Genomic DNA, 25,205 nt, shown 5'->3' on the forward strand with positions numbered 1-25,205 from the left:
CAGAGTTAAAGCACTCATAATGACACATAGAATGTTCCCAGACTGTGTTAGAAATAAAGAACAAGACTTTCCAAAAAAGGAGCCGGTGAAGCCCAAACACAGAACAATAAAATTGAGCGAATGTTAGATTAGATTAATTAAATTTGTCAGTGGCTTAAATGAATGTAAGATTGATCAGATTTGACTCAAAGTTATATAGGCCGGCGTGCATCAGATTCCAATGTTGCTAAAATGTAAGGCAAATATAGGATTGTTTCACATTCCAACAACCATGCACGTGTGGAATGTGAATTAACAAACCTGCTTCAGTTCTATCACTACACAGCTGAATGAGAAATCTTGTTTAAAGAGCCTTAAAGCGTGACTCCATGTACTGTGGCTCCATGTCAAGCTAACACCGAAGGAGGAAGAGGGGGGGGAAAAATAAAGAGAAACCAGGTGATAGATCACAAACAAAGCTGGCCAACAGAGAGAGGAAGAGGATGAAGATATGCTGAGACGAGATTAGCAGGAAATAAGAAGTGGATTAGTGAGGGCTTGACTCCTCTGAACACTGAGATCTTTCACCTTTCCTCACAGCGTTGTGCTGCCTGACACTAAGCCCAGCTCTTTATCTTAATCCTCTTTCAGCAACTGTTGGGGGGGGGGGTCCCACAAGCAGGAAGTGGAGAGGGTAACCTCACTTACCTCGACACATGCAGGCCCGGTGGAGCTGTCTCAGATATGACGTGTGATGAAGGAGGCACATGTAAAAGGAGCAGAACATGACATGGCAGTGTGTCTTTCAGTGATAGTGACGTACTGAATGTGAAGAGCCTCACCTCTGCCTGGGGCCTGGAGAATGAAAGATGGTGAATAATCAACACATACAGTAGACAAATGTCTCAATTTCCCTAAATCCAGGGAAGGCTACATCATTTTATTTGAGTGTTTATTAATAGGTCAACAGTCAGCCAAGCATCCAAGCATACAACAAGTTACTCTTTAGCTTTTGCTTTGTTTCACGTTCTGAACGTAAAAGGAAATACAATAGGAAAAGGAACAAAAACAAAACCAAAAAAAACACAAAAAAGATATTTACATACTGCATTATAAATATGTCAAATGTACATCATTATACACAAGTACCAAAGATGGCCGGGTAATGTCGAGACCAAACAGAAGTACCTTAAAAATATGCCAAAGGAAAAACATAAACAACATATCAAAATATGGTTTGTGGGTCAAGAGGACCAGAAACCAGTTTATTTCTCTAAGAGGAGCTTGTCTTCAGAATTAATATGTACACTTCATGTTCGGGGGAGAGAGGGGAGGGGGAGGCAGGCAGGATTCTAGTGTTTTTCATCTACAGTATGTAAATAAAGGTTTATGTAATCACTGTACACGCTGAACTCCTCTCAGTAATCCCCTTGGACACTGAAATGTACTCAGTGAGAAAAGTTGGTCAAGTAACGGTCAGAAATAAGGCCAGTATCACAGTACAGTACAAGTGAATTCAAAGAAATCAGGTGGAGTTTGTGGCTGTTTTTGGGATGTTTTAAATAAATGGGTTTTTTTTGGGAAACATGTTTTTTTTTTTTTTTTTAACTTTCTTGTCCAAAGACAGCACACTCCTGTGAACCTGTGCATCAACCACAGACTACAACAAACAGACTACAAGCCCGTGGAAACAGCTCCATTCTCAGTCTGAAGTCCAACATCTTCCAGTGGACTCCCATGGGATTTCGTTTATAATGGTATGTAGTCAATGGAGAGAGGAACACGGTCAAAAAAAGCACCAACATGGCCGTCACCTTGGCACATTTCAACATGACGACAGCATGTTTGTCTAGTTAAGAACTTTCTCACCACTCATTAACATGCACATTATGTGTAAGATCCATTTTTTTCATCCACTGGAAGAGCCTGGAGCCCCCCCCCCCTCTACTGTGTTCTGTCTTCATCAAACTTTCAGGAGGAAAGCAAATAAACATGTTTACCAAAAAAAAGTCAAACTATCCCTTTACATTAGCTCCCTATCCTCATTCGACCTGTAACTGTTTCTGTAGGCTCTGAAAACAAAACAAAAAAGAATCACGTAGATAAGGTACCAAGTTAAGAACTTTCTCTGTAAACATACTTTCTGCCTTTGTAAACCCATAAAATCAAGACATTTAAAATCCTTACAAATGGCAGTTGAATAATAAAAGGGAAAAAGTACACATTGTGCCTGAAGTTCACCTGAAGTCACCTCTTACCCAATTTCTATTTACTATAAATGAATTGGCTTATCATGTCGGTGGAATACTGTACATTTATATTAATGCAAACTAAGGATATGCTGTCCTCTATGAGCCTCTATGAGCTCAGTTTAATCCCTAAATGTCACGCTCACTTCAGTCACTCCCTGCTTTTAGGCTGACAGGTTCTCAGGACGGGGTCGGGGGAGCACGTAGCTTTAAGGAAAAGGAAAAGGGTCGAGTAAGTTCTTATAAGGAATAAGGCGAAGGACTACTTTTTACAGACATCTGTACATTAAAACACAGTTATGTTCCCAAAGCTCCAAAGTAGGCGTCTGTCTTCCCTCCAGTGTCCTTTCTCCATGTTTAATGAACAGAAATGCCCAGACACTCTGCTGCATCCGGTTACCAATGAAGCACAAACATGAACATACAAGTTATGTACGGACACACACTCTCTCTCTCTCTCTCTCTCTCTCACACACACACACAGTACCACATATGTATTTCACAGCAACAATAGTGGAAATGCTTCTCAGAGTACCAATTTTTAACGGCCGTAGGCCACAGGAGGTGAATGGATATTCCAGTACGCTTATGGTTTGAATCTGTGTCAAACAATTATCAACACAATCCAGTCAATCGTAAAAAATTACTCTAACAAAGACATCATAATGGTACAATTTCAATCAAACCTTTGAATGTGAATGAATTCTGATTGGAGAGGCACCCTTACAAAGCCATGCGGCTCAACGGTCATAAAACATTATGCCCCTTAATTTCTTTATAGTCATGGACACTTTCAGTGGAGGATCGGGATAAGGGTCGTGAAGGAAATGACTCACTTTCGCCCAATAGGAATTCAGCAATCAGCTCCTTTATGATGATCCAAAATCATTTCCCTGTGAATTAAGTGTCTTACTCATTTGGACTCTTTAACTATAATTGCTTTGCAGTTGTATGAATAGTATGTCAAGAGTTTGCTAGCTGTGTTGAAGACATGCATCATCGTGAAAGCTGTAACATCCATTCATATCATTTAGCCCCCCCCCCCACTCACAATAGTGTTTTGTCACTTACTTAAAACTATTCTTTACAGTTTTATGATATTGAGGCTTGGAAATTTGAAGGAAGTTTCTCACTCACACTCGTCACGTAATCGGTTCATGTCGCAGAAGGGGAAGACATAAAAGGAAATGTTCAAGCATTAAGGAAATGCTTTTCGTAGCGTAGGTATGAATGCCAAAGTAAGTCATTTGTTTGGTTGACGCTTTAAAAAAAACAAACAAACAAAAAAAAGCTTAAAGCTGATCGTGATCATTTCAGACCATGATTGAATAAAGTTAAAATGAATAAAAACAACAATAATATCAAATGTACAATGTCCGATCCCACTTCTTTTCAACATAGTGGAATATAACAGTGAGGTCCATCACCCCTGATAATCTCTCCATTGGTACTGATTCTGGGTTACACAGTGTGGAGTACTGGGAAGAAACACAGGTGGATACAGATAAACACAGGGGGGTTGGGGGGGGGGGACTTATTTCTGGCTTCTACATGATGCTGATGCTGCGGTTGAGCTCACACTGAGCATTGTTGTTGTTGATGTTGGGGTTGCGGCGGCTCATGTTGGGTGTGGGCACGGAGGTCATGCTGCTGGAATCGTTGGGGCATCCGTGCTGAAGTAATATGTCTGCGCACTCCTGGCTCCCCGCTCGTCGAGCGTAGGACAGCGGAGTCTGGCCGCGGGCGTCTCGGCTTTTCACATCCACGCCGTACTGTGAGGAGGAAAACGTCGGACACAACAGGCAAATCATTACAGTCATTACTTGCTTTTGTCGCTATGTTAACAGCGATTTATGCCTACGAATATAATTTTGTGATATAAAAATATCAGTGATACAATTTTCTGATTGGACTATCTTCACTGAAAGCACTGAAGGGGAGTGTGATGCATAATCAGCAGCTCATCTGTATCCTCTATTTTTATCCTTCATTTTCTGCAAATGGCAGACAATCAGAGAGTTGAGATAACTGAAGACATCATTTTAAAATCCACGTGTAAAAACAAAAAAATGTAAAAATCAAAAATATTCTGCCTCACACATTAACCTGTAAACTTTTTAAAATACCACATTTGAAGGTCCTCTGATATTTGAGTTGGTTTATAAGCAAACACACAAGATTTAAAAATAAATAAATTAAAAAAATTAAATAAATAACACTTATAAAATTATTTCTTGGAACAAAATCTAACTATAGCAGAAGTATGAACTGAGACAGATCTTTACAGTTTATAGTTACAGTTTAACCAGATTAACCAGCTGACGTCACAAACAGCAGCTCCGACCACTTTCCCAAACACCTTTCCCGAACCCACTCACCCAGATGAGCAGCTGCGTGATGACCACATTGGCCATAGCGCAGGAAAGGTGCAGAGCCGTGCGTCCGTCTCCATCCCCGTAGGTCTCATTAACCTCCTCCTTGGTGCCGTGGGCCAGCAGCACCACCACCAACCTCAGGTCATCCTCGACCACTGCCCGAAGAAGCTGCTGCCCCAGAGGCACGTCCGACTGGGGCAACCCCACCAGGAACAGCTTCTGCTCGTACTTGGCTCGGATCCAGCGCTCCTTCTCCTCCCTAGAGAGAGGGACGTGACAGAGGAGCAACAGGTCAGAAAGGGTGAAACATGGTGAACATGCCATGAGCAATTTTGCACCTAAGGTAAAGAACTTTCAAAACATATCTCATAATTTGAAGGCAGTGATTTACAGGCACAGACACGTCAAAAGGAAGAATGTGGACACACAGGGGGGACATTATAGTAATTGGCCTATGAGACTCAGTGGAGTATAGTGACATTTCTAAATTATTAGAGCACTGGAAAGTGGCTGGCTGTCACTATCACAGTGAGATAGGCTGGAGAGATGAGAGAATGCCAAAGGGTGTAACGCTTTGGGCAGTATTCCAGCTTCAAGTGATTACGGTCGTCAGCATGACGGTTAGAGCCTGGCCAGCTTTCTAAAGGTTACACATCTTGAACAGCATGTCTGCTGCGGACAATACGGGAAGGCGGGGGACGTATTTTTATCAGCGCTGTCGGCTGTCAGTCTGAACTGGTGGATCCCCTCCACAAAAGAGGCAGAGTGTCTCTAAGCCCCAGTCTCCCTTGGGGTGGCTGGGCCCTGAGTCAGATCGATGGGGCTGAATGGCATCCAGAAAGGGATGGTGGGATGCGGGGCTCCTTCACTCCAGTCTGCAGCAGAGAATAGAGACTGAGGGAAAGCTCTATCCTCTATCACCAGGCAGAATTCTATCTATTGCTCTCCATCTTGACCCCCTGTTTCATTCTCTGCCCACATACAAACTGTCCAAATAAGAAAAAAAATCAATATCAATATGTGAATGACTGAGCATGCCCAGTGTGGTACTAACCCGATGACCCTGTCAGCTGGTGTGATAAGGGGAGCAGAAAGGGGCTGTTGTTCGGAATTGTGGGTGAGTGACAGAAAGGAGAGCGTCTGTACGGATAAGTTAAAGCACCAACGCTGGCCAGAGTGACAAGGCTCTCGTGGGACTCTCTATCAACAGGCCAAGGCACGGCAGCATGTACACACTGACATCTGACTCAATTCAATAGTATTTCATCAAAATAGCAGCGGAAAAGTCAGCAACATCACCAATTAATGGCCTTGATCATCCAAAAATTGTCACCCATAGTGACTTTTTTTAGGGTAAAGCTTGAAAAACAGGCAACAAACATTCTATAGTGAATATTTTTCAAAATTTCTGGTACATAGTGCACAAAAACAGCAATTTGTGTCTAAACAATGTTCAAATGTGACACAATTTGCAGCAAAGAGTTGCAGAAGATATCAATGAAGGTGCATCAAAACACCACTCTGGAAAAGGAAATAAGTTCGTCTTGTTTCCAATACTTCCAATAACTTTCCTTTCCCACTGAGGACAAAAAAGCCATGTTGGTTTGAGTGTTAAAATGAGTCAACTAACTAAACAATACATAAATACATACGGCCCAGCAAACACTAAAAGGATACAAACACATATGCTTTGTGTAATTTGGGTAACACAACCCTTAAAATGTGTGTCTATATGTCACCCCTAGTATTCATTTTAATAATAAAAACAGGTTTAACATGAGTCCCTCTCTTTATTACGACCTTAGCAGCCAGGCTTTAAGGCTGCCAACGTGCCACAGACAGCAACCATTTTCAGACTCATATGTCAGCTGCCAGGCTCACTTCACAGAGCAGTCCGTCTTTGCACAGAGCAGCCTGGCAACCGCCCTAACTACAGGAGTTAAGGATGTGATGGAAGAGGGGCAAGTCTTTATCAGCACCCAAGCAGAGATTGATTAACTGCAAAAACACCACACGGAGCTCATAAAGCAACTTAACCTGCATCTTTAAAATCTCAAAGCTCCTGCACCTCTAACCACACTGGGAACATTTTTTCTTTTTTTTTTTTTTTAACCTCAAAGAAAATGTGGAGGAAAACGTCCTCCACCCCGCTACACCATAAGCAAATCTTTTCTTAAGGAAGAGGGTATTATGTGAACAACAATACAGCCCTAATGGCAGGCAATTGCAGTGGCTCAGAGTTTTATGGTGTAAGACCTCCATCAATCCCTACTCAGTCATTATGTGTGGACAAGCCTGTTAGCAAATCAATTGGCCTTAGAACCAGTGGACTGCTCAGAACAGGAAGGGGCAGTCCTGCCTCCCCCCCTGCCAGCACCTTACATTTCCGGTGGATTCTTTAAAACAAAACACACAAAAAAAGGAGCGTTTTTATTTCATTTTTTCACCACTGAATACATTTTGTATGAAAAGTGTTATCCTGATAGTAAAAATCTTAAGAGTGGTTAAAAACAAATCAGCAGGAGCTGTTGTCCAAAGTGAGTTTCAGAGAGCTACACCATGAATGAGATGCTGAATCTGTAGAGCCCAGTGAATTGATATGAGCTAAATGAGGCAGAAAGTTAGCACCAAGATGTGAAACAAAAAGGCTGAGGAGAGCCATTAAGAAGACGTCAACATCTCAGAAAGGAGCCCCGAGGACACTTTGTTAGCCTCCGCTACAAAAAAAAACCAGCCCTGAAGACATGCGAGAGAGAAAAGGCCTCACTCACTGCTGATGCTGAGTTTTAGATTCAACAAATTCCACTTTAAAAAAAAAAAAAGAATTTTACAAAACAGCAGACAGGCAGCGGTTTTTAAAAAAAAAAGAAAAAAAATCCCCAGCTGCTGCCACTTGAAAGAGGAGTGTGAAAGGAAGTGAAATGGTAATCCCGCCTCTGTCTTTTGTTTGGAATAGAAAAACAATCCAAACAGAGGTAGGGTTTAGGCTGTCGGGGGGGAAACCGAGACCCTTGAAAAGGACACTTCCTCACCACAGGAGGAAGAAAAATAAAATCAGCAGATTTAGCATGTCAAAGCACCAGGACAGAGTAGGAGGGGACGTGGAGATGGAAAGGAGAGTGAATTTTCACAGCATGTGGGATATTTAGGAAATTGAACTGATGGTTACTCCTACTACATATACACACACACACACACACACACTTACAAACCAATAGAAATGTCCCCACGCTGGCGTGAGCACATAGTTGCTCTATATTTCTCTGTTGCTGAGGGGATAGAGGGCAGCGTCAAGTTCCCAATAAAAATGCCTGTGTCTCTTTCAACAGGCGGTGTTTGCTTCACCACAGAACTTCCTCGCTATCTCAGAGCTTACAATCTTTGTTGTCATTGACTCTGGTTTGAATGAAATCTTGGGCAAACATCAAAACGCTTACAGAGTCTAAAGTGGAAATGGGATTCCTGTCTACAGCTGGTGTCCCCTTTCATTTGCCTATGCAGAACCCACCTAGATAAAGGCAGCCTTAACAGTAGAGAAAGGACTCTTTTATAATTCTATTAGAGCTCTGTCCCTCCAGCTCTCCGTTGAGCAATGGATTCTGACCCTGACTTAATTAAGTGGCAAATGGCAGAATGATTCTCCTAAACCCAGCCCACGGAGTCAAGAACACATGACTGAATTCAAATAAAGAGGGACAAACAAGGATAATTAGTCAAGCCTGAAAGACAAAAGGCGAACAGGAATTTATAGGAAGGGAAGGGAAACTGAGACGGAGAGGGCGGAGCAAGTGGTGGAGAAGCCACAGAATGACCAAACTGACTGCCTGCAATAAAGGTGCATTGGTCCATAGGAAGAGGAGGATGTCCGTCCCACCGCTCGCCCATCTTTCAAACACACACTGAGTCCTCTTAAACTATCAAAGCTTCTGGAGCTCCTCCTACTCTTCCATGAGCATCCAAAACTGGCTGTGGATACATCAAATAGACGCACTGAAGGGGAGAAAAGGGAAGGGGGGGGGTGGGTGGGTTTGACCAGCATGAACAGACTTCTCAGTGGGGGTGGGCGACTTGTATGGGACCAATTCCCATGCAAGCCAGCAGCTTCACTTCCACAAACCAAGGGGAGGGAAGAGCAGAGAGTGAGGAAGAGGGACAGCAGCAGTGAGGAGACAGAAAAGGGGGCCGAGAGAGAAACGACAGAGATGAAAAAAAAAAAAAAAGAAAGCCAGGGCCCCAAAGCATCAAAGGTTGCTATGGGCGAGAAATGAAGGAGCAACACAGTAAAACGCCATAGCTCAGAGTGCTAAATAAGGCCTCCTGCGGTTTGGAGGGGTTACAGTGTAGACATGGTATGCTCTCTCTGAGGAGAACAGCTCCAAAAACAATCAGGGCAAATATTTTAACAAGGGAAATAGATGCTTGTTTTTACGTTTCCTGAGTCTGAACAGATGAGCAGGTTTCAAAGGCTTGGTGTGTTGAGCTCTATAGAGAGGCCTGCTGTAGGCAGGCAGAGGGATGAGTTGAATATATTGTGACATTAATGAGGTTGTCAGACCCCTCATGATGGAGTGGCTGTGTTTTTGTGCCAGCAAGACTAACACCCTTAAATGCTCATGCTGTTAACCCCTGCTGAACCCATCGTCTCACACACAAAGCTGAGGGGAGGATAAAACATGCTGCTTCACATATGTACCTTTTTTTTTTTTAACTTTTCCTCTCAGGTAATGAGAGTAACTTTATTATGATTTCCTAATGCTAATAATATCAAAGCTAAATTGCCTTGTTTTAGCAGACTGTGCTGTAATAAAGCAGTCATTCCTCCTATGTCCACCTGGCCCTGAAACCTGGTGGCATGTGGGCAATTAGTGACTGTGGTACCACTTCTCCCACACAGGGCTAATTACTGACCTGTGGGTTTCATTTAGAGAGAGAGAGAGGGAGGACATGGGAAGACCCAGTCATTCATTTGTCTTAATTAATTACTCTTCCTCCACCAGGGCTCCTGGCAAGGCCAGCTATTCTAAAATCTCTTCAGAGAGTTGGTGTTCCAGCACTTCTAACCTGTGAGCAGCCTGGAAGCTTAGCACTGATGTGAAGGGCAGAAGCCAGTGCAGACAGAATCCTGAAACAGAAGTCTTATCACAGCCACTGATTGTGTAAACAGCAACAAACAAGCCAGGATCGTGCTGCCAGAGCAGAAGGGGTTAAAAGCAGGCAGAGAGGCCAGGTTTGGAGAGGTTAGTGGTGTGATTCATTTTTATTACCACGCAGCCCCTGCAGGCGGCAGGAGTGGCAAATTATTTCTGAAACAAAGTGGAGGGCTCTCATCAGAGCTATTACCTGCCTGTGGCCGAGGGCGGCGCGGAGCCTACAGAGGGTGACAGTGAGAGGCCCACGTCAGTGAGGGATAGCCGTCCACATCCGTCCACGCTCCGGGACATCCCCCCCCCCCACCCCCTCCCTCAAATGAGAAGTGGTGTGTGTGTGTGTGTGTGTGTGTGCCAGCAGAACATAAGGGGTAAAGCTAGCTGTTGGACATCTCCCACAGTATCTGTCAAAATAATCTGTAGCCTTTTCTATCACAAACATGCCAAGCAATTAGAGGTGACGTGCAAAACACGACGACTCCCAGGTGCTAATTAAAAGAACAACTCCCCTGCAATATGCTGACTGCACACCATCAGCGGAGCTCCCACAAATTTATTACCCTGGATTTAACGGTGGCCTTCTGCTTCAGAGCACTGACACCACTTTATAATGAGGCATCCTTTATAAATGAATGTGAATTGTAGCGCTTTCTTTTTTTTTGTTGCTAGGCCACGATTTAAATGAAAAAAGACTTTATACCGAACACTCAAACTGCAGACGTGACGGTGTACTAAAATGTGAGGAAGTCAAGAGGTAAATGAACAATATTTACAGCTGCATAACGACATTATTAACAATAAAAGGCTCATAACTGATGATTAAATGATGATGCCATAATTACTGGTTAATAGTTACTTGTCTATTTATCTCTCTATATATGAACAATATTTAGAACTGAAACATAATATAATAGAAAGAATCGAAGGGAGGCATCTTGAAAAGATTTGTTGGTATTAAAGAGAAAGTTTGTATGCTCAGTGTTCATTTGCCAGCAAAGTCAGCCAGGAAGTGGCACAGACTGTTGTAGTTTTAATGAGCTAAAAAGGGAAGAAGCCCAGTGCTTTCTGGGTGCTGAAGTTTCACTATGTTTTTAGCATTCAGGAAATTGCGCTTCCTACTCAGAGGGCAGGCTAGTTTTAGTCATTTTTTCCCCCGATGGCAGAATAACACTTGAACGGCTCAAAAAAAAAAAAAAAAAAAAAAAATATCGACATTATAATTACAACTCGTTTTATTGGAAAGCTGTACCACGCATTCTACTAAAGGGCCTAAAAATTTACATATGCATGCCTGTAAACAATCTTCCCATTATGATGTCTGTAATCATTCTGATGTACACCAGCAGTTTCACTGCTGTTATGGCTGTGTGTATGACAAATCTATATGTTGTGTTCTTTCGATCCCTGAATATCATAAGCTAAACCAATCTTGTGGATGAATGCTTTTTAAGTTAAATCTAAAAAATGCAAAAGGGTAAAACTAGTCTTGCAGGAGACATTCAATCAGAAGTGATATTCAGGTAGTTACTGAGTCGTTTAGATTAGGTGTCACTAATGTTTAGCGGGAGTCAGGAGCCATATACTCTCCTGCCTGGGTGCCATCAGAAAGCTGCTACATGTCACCACTGTGACACAATTAAAATCCTCTTACAGCATGTGCAGCTTAAAAGAAGCGCACAGAGACTTCAGAGCAAGAAGAAGAAACAGAAGGTTTATTCTATCAGCAACAAACTCTTCATGACCAATTGACATGTGTGATATTTACAACTGCAGGGTTTTTTTTTGTCTAAAAATGTGTTATCCTGCAAATGAGATTTATTGTTTGACAGTGAAAACTAATGGAGATGTTGCTGCAGGCTAAGATCGGATTTTTTAGACAATGAAGAAGCTTCCCGCTCGAAGCGACGTGGGACTGACAGTGGTAGGGAGAGGAATCAACATCAATAATCTTTCATCACCAAGTCCACAGTGGAGCACTTCAGCACGGATACCACTCAATAAACAACTGTAGGCCATCATTCAGGCCTGAACTGGCCACAGAGCCGAGGACGGAGTCTTTCACATGTGTACATCACCAGTAGTAGCCTGTGTAGCAAGTGGCGCTGATACTTTCACAGTGAAGTGATCAGCATTAGTCCCAAACACTAAGAAAATTTACTCAGTTCTGAAGAAGTTCAGAAGATGATAAGGAGAGCTGTGATGCTGCAGGTTCTGAGGATGGAAAACTGGTCCTCAGTTTCTTTTATAGGTGGAAATCAATTCAAATAAATCCAAGAATATGCACTAGCTTCATTGCTGACCTTTGATAAAATGATTTCTCCTTTGATCATATGAATATGTTCTATATGAGCAGGTTGGAAAACCATTCAATCACATGTATTAGGTCTTACCTGTAACTATTTATGAAACCTGCAGCATAGCATTGGCATTTTTTGGAATCAATTCCATAAAAATGAGCTCATATCTTATTTATTTTTGTTGGAGTAAAATAATGAAAACATGCTCTGGCCATAGGATTTTCTGAAAGCTGCTTTTACACCTGTACTGACGAATGTGTTCCCATTTAGAATCAATATATCACTAATATATCCATCTATTATTATTTTAAAAATATATATCTTTCACCTAAATCAATATACATCTGATGCAAAGTGTTGTTGGAGAAAAGACTGCCTGATCAATTATTTAAATCGGTATCTCCTCTAAAAGTAAGATGATGCAACACTTATCATTTGTTCTGTGTCCTGCTGACAGGACATAATTTGACCTGCCAGTTAAAGATCAAATTGATGTGATATTGATAAATAAAATATCTTATAACGTGATATGATTGTTTTTCCATTTTAACCACAAAACCTGCAGCAGAAGCAACAGTACAACAAAAAAAATAAAACTTTGTCAGTATGTTTTCATTATGTTTTAACAAAGTTATAGAGCTGTGATGTTAAAATAGTCTAATGCCACCAGGGAGACCCTACAGACAGCCTTTACTGTGACAGACAGAGTGATGACCCGGCCTGTGTGATGGATATGTGACAGGGCAGCTTGGGGCCCGAGGGCCTGGCTCTTGGGGTGGGGTTTAGCCATAATGGTGTGCTTAATTACCTGCACAGCCACACAGCAGGTCATTAGTCAGACCGGGACGCTAGGTCTCACCTGTCACCAAGAGATAAACAATCCTCCTACCAGATCTGGGTACCTTAGAGGAACGAGGTGAGGGGGGTTGGGAGGGAGGTGAGTGGAAAAGGTGATTGTTAGGATCCAAAAGTAAAGTCTACACTTAAACTTACCTTAAGATTTTTCATCTAAAACTTAACAGGAAGTGCTTGCTCCAGAGGTGGTTTATACTGAGCATTTATCCTGTCATGAACTATGGTTTTCATGTCAAGGAGTGATCGGGCTGACACACACGATACAGCAATACCAGACATTATGACCAGAGCCAGTGTGATCAGTGTGTACAGGATGGACTGATGCTCAGACAACAAAACACAGTGTTTTTGGCTCACTAGGCTGACATATATGGACCCCCGGAGCTTCTTATGGAGCATTTTGCTACATGAACTGCCTCTGCTGGAATGTGGGTGGCTAATAAATGGCAGCTAATGGAGAGAAGACAGTGCAGCCTCCTCATTCCATAATCTCTGCATGCTTCATTAAGCAGCACCTTTATTTGCAGAGGGATGCTAACCTGGTGCTGTCGCTTCCCGGCTTGGTGTATCCCTCCAAAGCACCCTCCCACACGCTGTTGGCCATCGCGTTACCGATGGCGGTCATCACCATGCTGAGCTCCACCGGCCAGTCGTCTAGGTCCAGAGAGCGCACACGGGACAGGTGGGTACCCAAGTTCCTGTGGATGCCCGAGCACTCGATGCACATCAAGGCACCCAGGTTCAAACTGGCCCAGTCTGGGTCTGAGCGGTAAGAGATAAGAAATGATACAAAATCAAGTAAGATAAGCAATTTACAGCAAGCTATGAATGATGAACTTTTTAGAGATTCAGTTTGACTACAGTGCCTATTAATATTATTAATGTGCCTCCAATCACTTTATTCTTTGCCCTGAAGCAAAGAGACCCTGGAGATACTGAATCATAGCAAAGAATCTTGCCTGGCTTTACCTACTAAGGACGTACCCTCGACTTGAGACTTTTGCAAGTTTGTGGCACTATTGTAAGTGGACATCTTTGGTCAAATAAAGCTAAGAATCCTCTCACTGTGCTCAGGTATACTCACTGGCTGCATCGCAGTCCACACAGAAGCTGTTCCCCCTCACGTTTCGTATGGACTGAATGGCCATTGCATCACTTTGGCTGCCTAACCGAGACTGTGAGAAATGAAGGAGAGAGTAAGTCAACAGGAACTAATTATTTCAGTAGGGAGGAAGAGAAGGCAAACAATTATATCTGGACTCAAATCATAGGCAACTAGCGAGAAGAGGGGGGGAGAGAAGAGGTTGTTTAAAGTCTTAGGAAAAAGACTGAGGCAGAGAAAATATGAATATGAAAATGAGGCTGTGTCTCCCCAGTATGCTGACACAAGCCGTGTTCTATCTCTGATGTCTGTCAGTTCTAATAAGAGATCCCCCACACTGCGGTGCACCTGTCTGACAACCTCCCACATGTGACAGCTTGAAGTGGGTGAGGAGGGGTGGGAGGAGGGTGAGGGCGCAGTAAAAGGTTGGAATAGGAGGCAGAGAGAGGAATGTAAATGAAGTGGCAGGATTGCAAGACGATAACGATGCTTTGATTAGATGATAATCGCCCGTGCTGTCCGGTTCTTCTGATGTTTCTCATCGTCTAACTCCTACCTTGTTCTTTATGCTCTCACAGGACTGCAGGCTGGCAAAGATCTGGCTCTCTATGGCTTGGACCCACAGTTCCCGCTCCTCATACGTGGACGCTTCAAAGTTCCACGTCTGACCCGTCAGCGACACGATGATGAACTCAAAGGAATCTTCTTGCTCTGGAATACAAACAAAGAACAACACGTTCATTACATGCTACGTCTTTTTCCCATTAAACTCTGAAGAGTCAGAGAGAATCTTTCACTGATTCATGTATCTGCAAACAAATTCTACACCAAGCTGGCTTTGAACATTGTGAATCAGTGCCGGTTCTTTTACATCCATTCTCTGTGTTTAACTAAGACTTACGAAAATGTCACCTGTCGTTTCCTAAGAAGAGGTTTTGACACAACATATGTTCCAACACATGCTGTAATGCCTCCGCTGTTCAGCAGCAATTCATTAAGCCCGTACTGTACAATGTGACTCGTGTAACGTCTCTGGTCTCTGCACATGCTTGAGCTCATAGCCAAATGATTTGTAATTACCTAATTATGTCTATGCAAATAGTCATCTCATTTGCATAAACCATGTTTGGAGGACTGGAGGCAAACACACACAAGAGAAAAGCTTTTTTTTTTCTCCTCCCTTCTCCTCCTCCACCGTGTCCTGGAAACAGCTCTGCTGCTGCTGTGTTATCTGTGTGTTGTTGAAAGAGTGAAAACTTTTGATGTACAAGGAGATGTCAAACGAGCTCTGTATGAGCTTTTAAATGGTGGCAATCTAATGATGAAAAGATCGTCATACCAATCATCTAATCAAAGAAATTACTAGACATTATATTTATAATCAATTCCCCCCTCCTCGCTGTGAGACACAGTCCTGCGCCGCTGTGAAATGACAGATGTCTGATGGACGCCACTAATGTAGCAATCCCTGCGCCGCGGCAGAGGGCCGTCTCTTCAGGGGGAAAGCGATAATCCAATTAGCTCGACACCGACTTCAATTATCTGATTTAGTTTGTGGAATCGACTCCAGGTCACAGAGAATCAATAAAGACTTGGAAACCTCTTTATTTAGACTTACAGAGAGGGGAAAAAAGTCTACATGTGGGCGCGACATTTTTGAGAGACAGAATGTGGATCAAAACAGACAACTTAGAGGAAGCTGAAGTGAAATTAAATAAAAAAAAAAAACAACACAAAACACAGCAGAAATCTATTTTTTTCTTGTCCAATATACCTGCAGGTACAGTAACTAATGCATTTGATTATAATTTGTGACTTCAAATGTTGTTGTACTTCTGTTTTCATCTTCTTTTTTTTTTTGAAAAACCTGAACAAAGCTAATTATTCCGTTGGCTGCCCAGGCAATAAATTGGAGGCATTAAAACACTTTCATTATGGAGATTAAAAAAGCGACGGATGGCTGCTTCCTTAAACTGATGAGTATACGAGGGAGAACAAATCCAGGCCTCCATGCATAGTAATGCTCGTATAAAACATGCTAAGAAACCATGCAGGAGTCTTCATGTTTGAAACAGGTACCGTCATTACATGCAGCTTTGATGTACTGATATTACTTTTTCACGGCGTCCACATGTCAGCAGAGGTCGACGCGCTCGCCTCACACACTGTAAATCTAAACCGTGAATGATGTGTCAAAGGTATCGCTGCCATCTCACAAGCACCTGCGATGATGGGCTTGTAAAAGGGCCATTAGTGCTTCTGTTATTACTCAACTGTTGCAGTTAGCATGCGGCTAGCAGAGGAAACGATCACCTTGCCGCGTTAACATGCGAGCATTAACCTCCTGACCAGATCTATCTACGAGCCCACGATCAACAAGTTTGTGCCAATTAGACATAAATTAACAGAGCCCTGCCGGTGGGCGGACAAGGAGGAACACAATTTAAAGCCAATGGAGGCGCCAACTGTGAAGAATGAGCAAATTATGATTTTCCTTAATTAACATGGCATAATAATAATAGTGTAATAGTGTAATAGTGCAATGGCCGTACAGATCCAAAGAGGAGGGAAGGAAGAGAAGATGCACATCTTCATCGAACATGGATCATAAACCTGTCTGCTGATACCTGAGGGCTTTGTGTACAACAGCACTTCAGTTAGCAACAGCTTCTTCAATACTATTGTACTCGGATATGTCCATTGCATTTTATTTCCATTTACCTGCCTGCTAGTTACTTTTATTACATACAAAATACATAATAATTACATTATCTACCACTAATTGTGATATATTAAACCAGCAGTAAGACTTTACTCGATAACTTGAGTTCAGCTTTACAACTTTAAAATAATAATTTCTCAGATAGTTTTGTTAAAAAAGGGTTCATCCTAAGAAAAGTAACTATTTTTGTGCTTTTCGTCTGGTGAGCCATCCCTGAAAACTGTGTGGATGGACACTTGATTTTAATGATTTAGCTCATTTGCGAACCCCAACTCATCAGATCACTAATTGCTGTTGCTATCGAACTAATAAAGTAGTAAGCTGATTGTTTATGGTTTGGACACGGGTGCATATAGCTTGAAACTGACAGGACGGAGTATTGTCTGATCTTGAACTTCATATAAAATGATGCTCTGACCAATCAGCATTGTTAGGACTCCTTTGTTGTGGCCACACCCCACAGGTGGGGATAATACTATTACTTGTGCTGTGCTGTTTTTAGTGGCCATGATGTTTTTTATTATTATGAGGTTACTCTATACATGACTGAGGATCATCTGGCCAGCTGTCAGTGAATGAATTTGTTTGACCTGAAAATCAAACTGGGAGCTGAGGGGGAAACGGGCTGACCCGAGGACAGTGGCTCCTCTATTGACGTACGTGTGCGGCAGATGCACCACCGAGGACCTGTGGACCAGATTAGCACCTCGGGGGGGTTTGGTACTGAGCCCAGCTGTGTTGGCTATACGGCAGACAACAACACTACTCTGTCTAAGCCTCTCAAAGACCAGCGCGAGGAGCCCTCTGAACAGCTCCTCACCTTGAGGACTCTCCCCCCCGTCTCATCCATTTGTGTGAACGCCTGACTGAAATGATGACAGGGTGCACAGAGGTGCAAGAGGTGAGCTATTGTTTTGGTGTAGAGGATGTGTTGTGTTGTGTCGTATGCATGCATCAGGCAGTCACTTAAAGAAGTGCTTGCCGTTCCTGTGAATTAACGAGCAGTTGGGAAGAACAGGCCAAGGCGGTGCCATCTGTAAATGTCACAGGCACTGCTTGCTCATTTTACACATCATTAAAGCCAATATTCCTAACCTGTATCAGAGCAATCAGGAGCAGGCCATTACTGCGACAGGGGCCCCAGGGGAACCACGACCAAACTCAGAAAGAAAAGAGCAGTGAGGAAGAGAGAGATAGAGCACACACTTTATCTGTCTGACACACACTCCTGCACACTTTTTACGTGCACACGCACACGCTCAGACAAACACGGAGCACACCTTCCAACAATAAACAAACACATGAAATCAGCGCTGATGCCACTACGCTAATAGCTAGTGCACTTAACAACAGAGCAGAATGAAAACAGGGCCAATTATACATGTATCTGTGGGCAGTGTGTATAGAGCCCAAATGAGAATCTTGTTATTCCTTCCCCTCCATACTGTGGCGCTCAGAAAGCTGAGCCATTACAAGAGTGGAGGCTCCAGGGACAGCTTTCGGAAATGAGAGCGAATCGGGGAGTGACAAAACAAAGTATTGAGATAAACACCCACCATTAGCACAGGCAGTTAAACCTCCATTTCCTAATCCTCAGCTGGACTCCAGAGGATATTAACCCTTAGTTTACTAAGGTGCAGGACAATAGGAAAGTGGATTAGGCTCTTAATGTAAAGTGAACAATATTATTGATCAGGATGGTTTTTTTTGTTTGTCAATCACAGACATGGACCAATCAAAGTCAATACTGCAATGTATTGCCTTTAAGAAGTTAGTAAGAATACTCCCAAACTCAGGCTAGAATCAACACAGACAAAATCTGTATTTTAGATTTAATATTATGTTTATATTCTTTCAAATTGTAAAGACGTCCCCTCCCTCTGGTGTGGACAAATAATCCTAAAATCCAAATAGTTCTGTTGGTATTATTGTATATTATTTTGTGTATGATGCTCATCCCCATTAGCTTCTTCCTCATTCTGTGGCTTTGGTAAATCACATTTATTGTTCAGTTTCACAACTTAATGGTTAAACGCTTTGATTCCACTCTGTCATGCAGGATATTTAATACTAAATGTGGATTGAGTGCTATACTGGCTGTACATACAGCGTGTAACGTGTCACAGCTGACTCTCCCATTAGACGTTCCTCTTCTTATTGGCCCATATTTTTACTTTAGCTATGACAAGATGGGGAGATAATGTTTTACTTGTGGAGAGCCCACTTCCTCTAAACATAAAAAATTATTTCCCCATCCTCTTGTAATTGCTGATAAAATTAAGTTGAGTGCTTTCAATCATTTTAAATTCAATCAATTCAAATGGAAAATTAAACTACTTGATTACTTAAACTCATAATTCGTTTTCTACTCGTTTTAATTTAAAAATGTAATTTGTGAAACAAAGTGAGATGAACCCGCTCATACTCTGTCACAAATAAATGTTCTGCCGTCCACTGATGTCATTAAGAGTTTATATAGTGCATGTCTTAGTTTATTAGTCACTCAGTGATTAAACTGGCTCTTGTTTCCTGGTAATTTTAACCAATACATTCTAAAGCTTTAAGGTATGTGCCACTGGATAACATCTTCTAACATGTGATGAAGTGCCAACATGTCTCTGTGACCGTGACACAGAATCTGAAAATGTTTTTATTATGGATATCTGATGTGACTCTTAACTGCACCTTTAACTCTACATTGTTTATGAACACAGGATGTCCTGATGCATCTTTGTCTCTGACCTCTAAAGCTCAGCCCCATTGATTTGTGTGTGTAAACAGCATTCACTGTGCAAAAAGTCAAACATATGTTGTATCAGATCAATTATAACGCTCCAATTAAAGAAGAAAAGTCATGTGTATCATTGGTGTGTCGTTATTTTATAATTAGAAGACATCTTTTTGCTAATTATGAGCTCTGGATTTAGTAATTATGGAACCTCTTCCTGTATTTGTTGAGACAGTAAATCATGCAGGAGTTTCACTTTGTGCTGCTTCAATGGCTTCAGCTTAAAAAGACGACACATATTTGAAATTTTTAAGGTACTGAAGTGTACAAATTATACCCTATTTTAAAACCTGAATCTGATTGGACAGTGACCGCCCAGTCAGCCCAATCAGAGGGCAGGTGGTTCCACTGCAGCACAGAGGTTGATTCATGTCTGAGGTTCTGCTGTTCTAAGATATGAATTGTCATTTGTGCAAGATGGCCTAAATGCAGGGTGAAGTTTGAGCTCATTTGGTTAGATCTTGCATATGCTAAGCCGGTCCGGCCACACTTAAGTTGTGTTTCTCCTTAATTTCTGTGACCTTAAGCAGAGTAAATACATTCCTCTTTCCCTAAAACTGGAGGCAGCTTTTATCTAGACCCCCCTTCATTCCTGCAGCTCCTTTTCTGCTCACATTGGACGAGCTGAACCTCCCCAAAACAATGAGCATTTGATACACTTTCTTTAAAAGAGAAATACATTAATGATGCTCTCTGACAGTCTGCATTAATCAGAGGGGGCTCCCCCTGAACACAACTCTTTATCGGCCATCGATTTTCCAGTGGGTTTATGGCGAGCGACACACCGAGAGAGCTCGTCGCCGGGCGGCTGCTGGGAAACACATTACGGGGCTGTCAGTTGTCTCGCCATGCATCCTGCATCATTCTTTAAGCACATGAGAAGTTCATTACACCACACAGCTCTGACAGTGCATAGGATATTAGGGACTGTGTCCCTTGTGTGGTATCCTTGGTGGAAAAGTAGCACTGCAGGCGTAACGGAGAATTTCGACTTTATCCACACACAGGTTTAAATTGATCTGAGATATAAAAGATCAAACTGGAGGCTGTAAAATATTCCCCCCACTTCAGCAATCATGGAGAAGAGTCTTACTAACTGCTGTTGAGCCATATTTGGAAATGATGCTGCAGCTTCTCTTCTTCTTCTCCTCCTTTTGTACTCTGCATCCTACACATGCCGTCTTGACCAAAATGATTTCTCACCTTAAGACGCTCACGCTGTTTTGATTTATGATGCTTCAAAACTACTAAAATTCAATTTCAGCCTGCATTGCATGCTTCTGATTGCCCCGTAAATGAGATAAACTGATAGCAATTTATTCAAAGATCCCACCTCTCTCTCTCTCTCTCTGCTGTTCTTTTAACAGGAGACACATCCCAGACCTGGGTGAATCCAATATTTAAGCGATACGTCTGTATTCCAGAGCATTCAGCAGAACAGACAAGCTGATGCTAATAGAAAACCTTACAGAGAACAATGAGAGAGATAGAAAACAATGTGCATGTTTGATGATGTGAGAAACACTCTAAATCTGCCTCCTCTAGACTGATCACTGTTAAACTTCCACCTCAGGTAGTTGAGAAGTAAAACCCCTATGTGGGAGAGAGGACTTTAAAGGGAGCTAAATGCAGCCATTGCAACTCATGATATACTGTTCAAATACTCAGAATACTATCAGATGTAGTGGATACTGATGTCAACACATACTACTCCAACAATATAAAGACAGCCACTTATCTCCGTGGTGAAGATGATGTTCCCTCCACACTACAATGTGGTCAACAGACCCATTCAGACTTTAAAGAGAAGCTGTCAGAGAGCGTGATAAAAAAGTATAATGATTATAAATGCTAAGCCCCATTTAGGAGGCGTCAATGCCATTGTTGTTGTTATCCAGCGTATCAATCTTGTTGATTGATCATCCAGCTCTGGTGACATCAGTTTTATGGCCTCTGAAATGCGTCTCAGTGTTTTCACAATGCCATCCAATTAGGGTCCTCCATTCATCATTGGGCTGAAGAATCATTATTAATTGGGTGGAGAGCTGACTGCCACTCCCCTGCTGAGCCGGGCCACATTCACTATTCATACAGCAGTAAAATAAATGGGGGCTGTGAGAGGGGAGGGAGGGGGGCACATTGAAACACACACCTTTATGAACATCATGGGTACACTCAATCAGAATACTGAAAAGTACAAATTCTTTTTGTCAGGAAGAAGTGTGCAGTTAAAGTTGATTCCATGAATTCGATTCCATGAATTTGTAGCTGAAACACAAGTTTCTGTTCTTTACTTGTGGCGAGTGAGGCAAGGATTACACTCGCAGATCCACACCTGGGCGTCCATGGACACTACAAACATGTCTTTAAAGGTGGATCATAAAGTCCACAGGCACTTGTTCTTTGTTTTCTGTGCATATCTGGTTGTCCTTTCATAATTTTAAAGATCCAGCAGACCTCTGCACACAGCCCTTTCCTTGGTTACACCATTAAACAGTTTTTATGTGGCAACATTTGTTCATCTGCAGCAAACATCTACACAGTTTTCTTGACGGCCATGATTATATCACATGCCCGCGACCACAGGAGGGCAGATAGCTGTAGCTAACACCAACCATTTGTATTACCTTAAAAAAAAATCAGCTGCTATTGCTGGCGTCTGGGTGAAATCTGTGAATGTTCTTGACATAGAAACAGAAGATTTAGCTGTGTAATTTAGTTTTTACCTTCATTGCCTGCAGAAAGGCCGTCTGGCTTCGTGATGCCTGTGCTCTTTTTCCGTCTGTGTTTCTTGCGGTTGGCGTGTGGTGAGGGAGGTGGCTCAAGTTTAGGACTCGTTGCACTGCCCACACTTGAATTTGCAGGATCGCTCATCCCGTTAGCTGAAAGAGCAATGAGAACACGACCAAGTTTTCAATAAATACTTTGGACTTTTCTCCTTCTTTCCTCTACAACTAACCAAGAACACACATCACAGCAAACACATCCAGAAGAATCTCTATTCATTTACCCAACTAGTTTCACTATTTAAAATCCTATTTTAGAATCTAGACTACGTATATACGTCAATGGAAGTTACACAATATAATATCCAACCCTGCTACGATACAATGATGACAGATTTTGAACCATTCCTTTAAAGATAAACATATACCTGATAAATTCTTGCAAAATGACACCCAGTATTAATAATGAAAGCTTTGAAGGAAGTACTTCTCACATCCTAATGTAGTAGGAAGAGTTGAAAAAGGCTGTAAAAGTATGTGTGTAACTCCAGCTTTAGAGGGTGTGAGGGACAGGTACGAGGCCATCAGTGAACAAATGGTTACCTAAGACAGCCTGCGGCAAAGCTCTCTATATGACTGTCTGAGAGTGACAGGGGGCTAAGAGCCGGCTTTGTTTCTTGTAAGTGATTTTATAAATGTGATATTAACCTGTGCTACCGTTGGGCAAAGGGATAGGAGGGATGGGACGGCAGGAGGGGGTTGTCAGCTTGCCATCTTTCTGATTTCCTGACATTTGACATCACTTTCCCTTCTTTCCCCCTCCGGATGCCATTATGAATCTGGGTGCGGGGGCCAGGGGCCTGAGGGAAGCAGGGAGGGAGGGCCGGTAGATGGGCCCCATATTGCTCTCTTCTTACCACCCTGTGTGGTGCTGGCAGCCTCCTCCATTGTCTCCCATCAAAAGCTCATTGTAGTGTGGCAAACTCCATTCATTTCCCCGTGCACCGTCCCAGCCCCAGGGGTGGAGTGCAGGAGGACAAGAGGCTCAGGGATTATTGCTGTTGTCGTTGCCAGTTGCACATGCTATAATGTGCGGCACTGTGCCATTAGCCAGTGTACAACATTAGGCCTAATTCGGTCATTACCTTTAGGGAGATGGGGCTGTCTTGGAGGAGTAAGATGGGCTCAGCAGGGGATTGAAGATGCTTACATGGGGTGGTTGGTGGGGGGAGTGGAGCTCAGAGGACCTAGGATTCACTGCTCGAGTGTGGGCAAAATGTGGGAAACAACACCTGAGACGCACGTCATTACGTCTGCGCTCGACTCAGAAATTTCATGTCATTACTGGAAATTTCATTAAAATAATCTCTGATCTGTTTCATGAAACATCTTTAAAAATAATGTGCTACATTATATAAATAATAGTATTGATTATGTGCCATCACATTAATAAACATAACATCGGCGCTGCAGCACATACATTAAGCTCTCTGGTGTTTTGAATGGCAGCACGCAGCCACACATGTAGCAGCTCCAAGTCGAGGCGTCTGTTTCAATTTCCCTGCTCTCTTACAACAGCCCCCCTGAGACGAGTCATTAGCTGGCTCAGACAGCTGGGGGCACAGGGGTCCTCCATGAGCCCCCCTTCCCTCCCTACACACACACACACACCCTCTGCTTCCTCCTCCCTCTCCATACCAGCGTCTGTCCCGCCAGCACAGCTCCGTATGGCGGGTGGAAGACTTGAGCTCCAACCTGCCTCCAATGTGACAGCCAGCATTTGTTTAATGTCGCTTGAGGTTAAAGGGGAGGGCTGCCCCTCAGGGGCCCCAACCGTGTCATAAACACCTCTAATTATCAATTTCTGCCCCTAATGTTGTGGAAAATGACCCTGGCCTCGCTAACACTGCACCTGAAACATACACGGGGTGATGCTCCTCTCTTTGTTTGCACTTGTCAGGCTTTAAGAAGTCTGTAACATGAATGCACAGGAGCAGGAAATGGATACAACTACAACACCCATCACCGACATCTAATGGGTTTATATAAAGTCCCTGAGTGCTTCTCAGCTCCACACTATGCAGGGCTGGTAAATTAAATATCTTAAGTTGAGAATTATGAATATGAAACTAGACTGAGAATTCACTGCGGCATTATTAGCTGGCTGTTAGTGTGTGTATGAGGGCCATCAGGACCAAGCTACGTAATGAAGCACGCGAGGGACCAGGAGTCTCTTTACCACTCAGCTCAGATCACCTGGGCAGCTGAATAGGTATCAGCCTAACCTGTGATTACAGTATATTACACTCTCACCACGGAGATGACAGTTTAAACATGTTTCAGGCTGAAGGCTGTGGGTGAGACAAAGAGGGCGCTGCTAACAGCTTTCTGCCTCTCGCCAGCGCCACACTGAGAATGAATGGGAATGAAAATGGGTGAGAGAGAGAGAGAGAGAGCGCAAGCAGCAGGAGGGAGGAGGGTGAAGAGGACGAGGAGGGGTGGGGTGGTGGTGGTGGGGGGGCTGTTTCATTGTTATTCAAGAGGCTCCGGGTAAGGAGCACTATGATTCCGCCAGGCCCCTTGACATGGCAGCCCTGCCTGTCCTCAATCAAAGCCAACGGCTGCAATTAATGGCAAAAATTAGAAACAATCACCGCCTCCCCCTTATTATCCTCAATTAGAGCGTACTAATCAAGGCCTGATCGCGCTCTGCTGCTCTCTCCAAACTAAATGTCAAACTTCATTACGGCCCGGCGTAGAAATCAAACGCCCCACATGCTATCACCCTCGCATCGGGAGGCCAAGGTATAAAACACGGTGCCACGGGAAAAGGCTATCTGTGCATTAAGTACCTGTGCGCTGATGTGCAAACTCAGAGGAGAAAAAAATCATATATAAATAAATTAACACAGAGCAGAACAGAGCTGCCACATTAATTTATTACAGCGTGGAGATTAAATAGAAG

The 25,205-nt window shown here is 42.9% G+C and overlaps 1 protein-coding gene across 5 annotated transcripts in view; it reads right to left on the reverse strand.

The window, feature by feature from the left end:
* Window positions 1-1,550: 1,550 nt before the first annotated feature.
* Window positions 1,551-25,205, reverse strand: part of agap3 (ArfGAP with GTPase domain, ankyrin repeat and PH domain 3) — a 98,837-nt gene continuing 75,182 nt past the window's right edge. For all 5 annotated transcript variants that reach the window (XM_028426779.1, XM_028426777.1, XM_028426780.1 and 2 more), the window contains exons 13-18: window positions 22,241-22,396; window positions 14,561-14,715; window positions 13,987-14,077; window positions 13,442-13,664; window positions 4,607-4,862; window positions 1,551-4,000 (exon numbers count right to left, since the gene is read on the reverse strand). In XM_028426779.1, the coding sequence (XP_028282580.1) occupies window positions 3,776-4,000; window positions 4,607-4,862; window positions 13,442-13,664; window positions 13,987-14,077; window positions 14,561-14,715; window positions 22,241-22,396 (1,106 nt within the window). In that variant the 3' untranslated portion in view covers window positions 1,551-3,775. The remainder of the gene's footprint in view (window positions 4,001-4,606; window positions 4,863-13,441; window positions 13,665-13,986; window positions 14,078-14,560; window positions 14,716-22,240; window positions 22,397-25,205) is intronic.

Source organism: Parambassis ranga, chromosome 17, assembly GCF_900634625.1.
Source record: "Parambassis ranga chromosome 17, fParRan2.1, whole genome shotgun sequence".
Lineage (NCBI taxonomy): Eukaryota > Metazoa > Chordata > Actinopteri > Ambassidae > Parambassis > Parambassis ranga.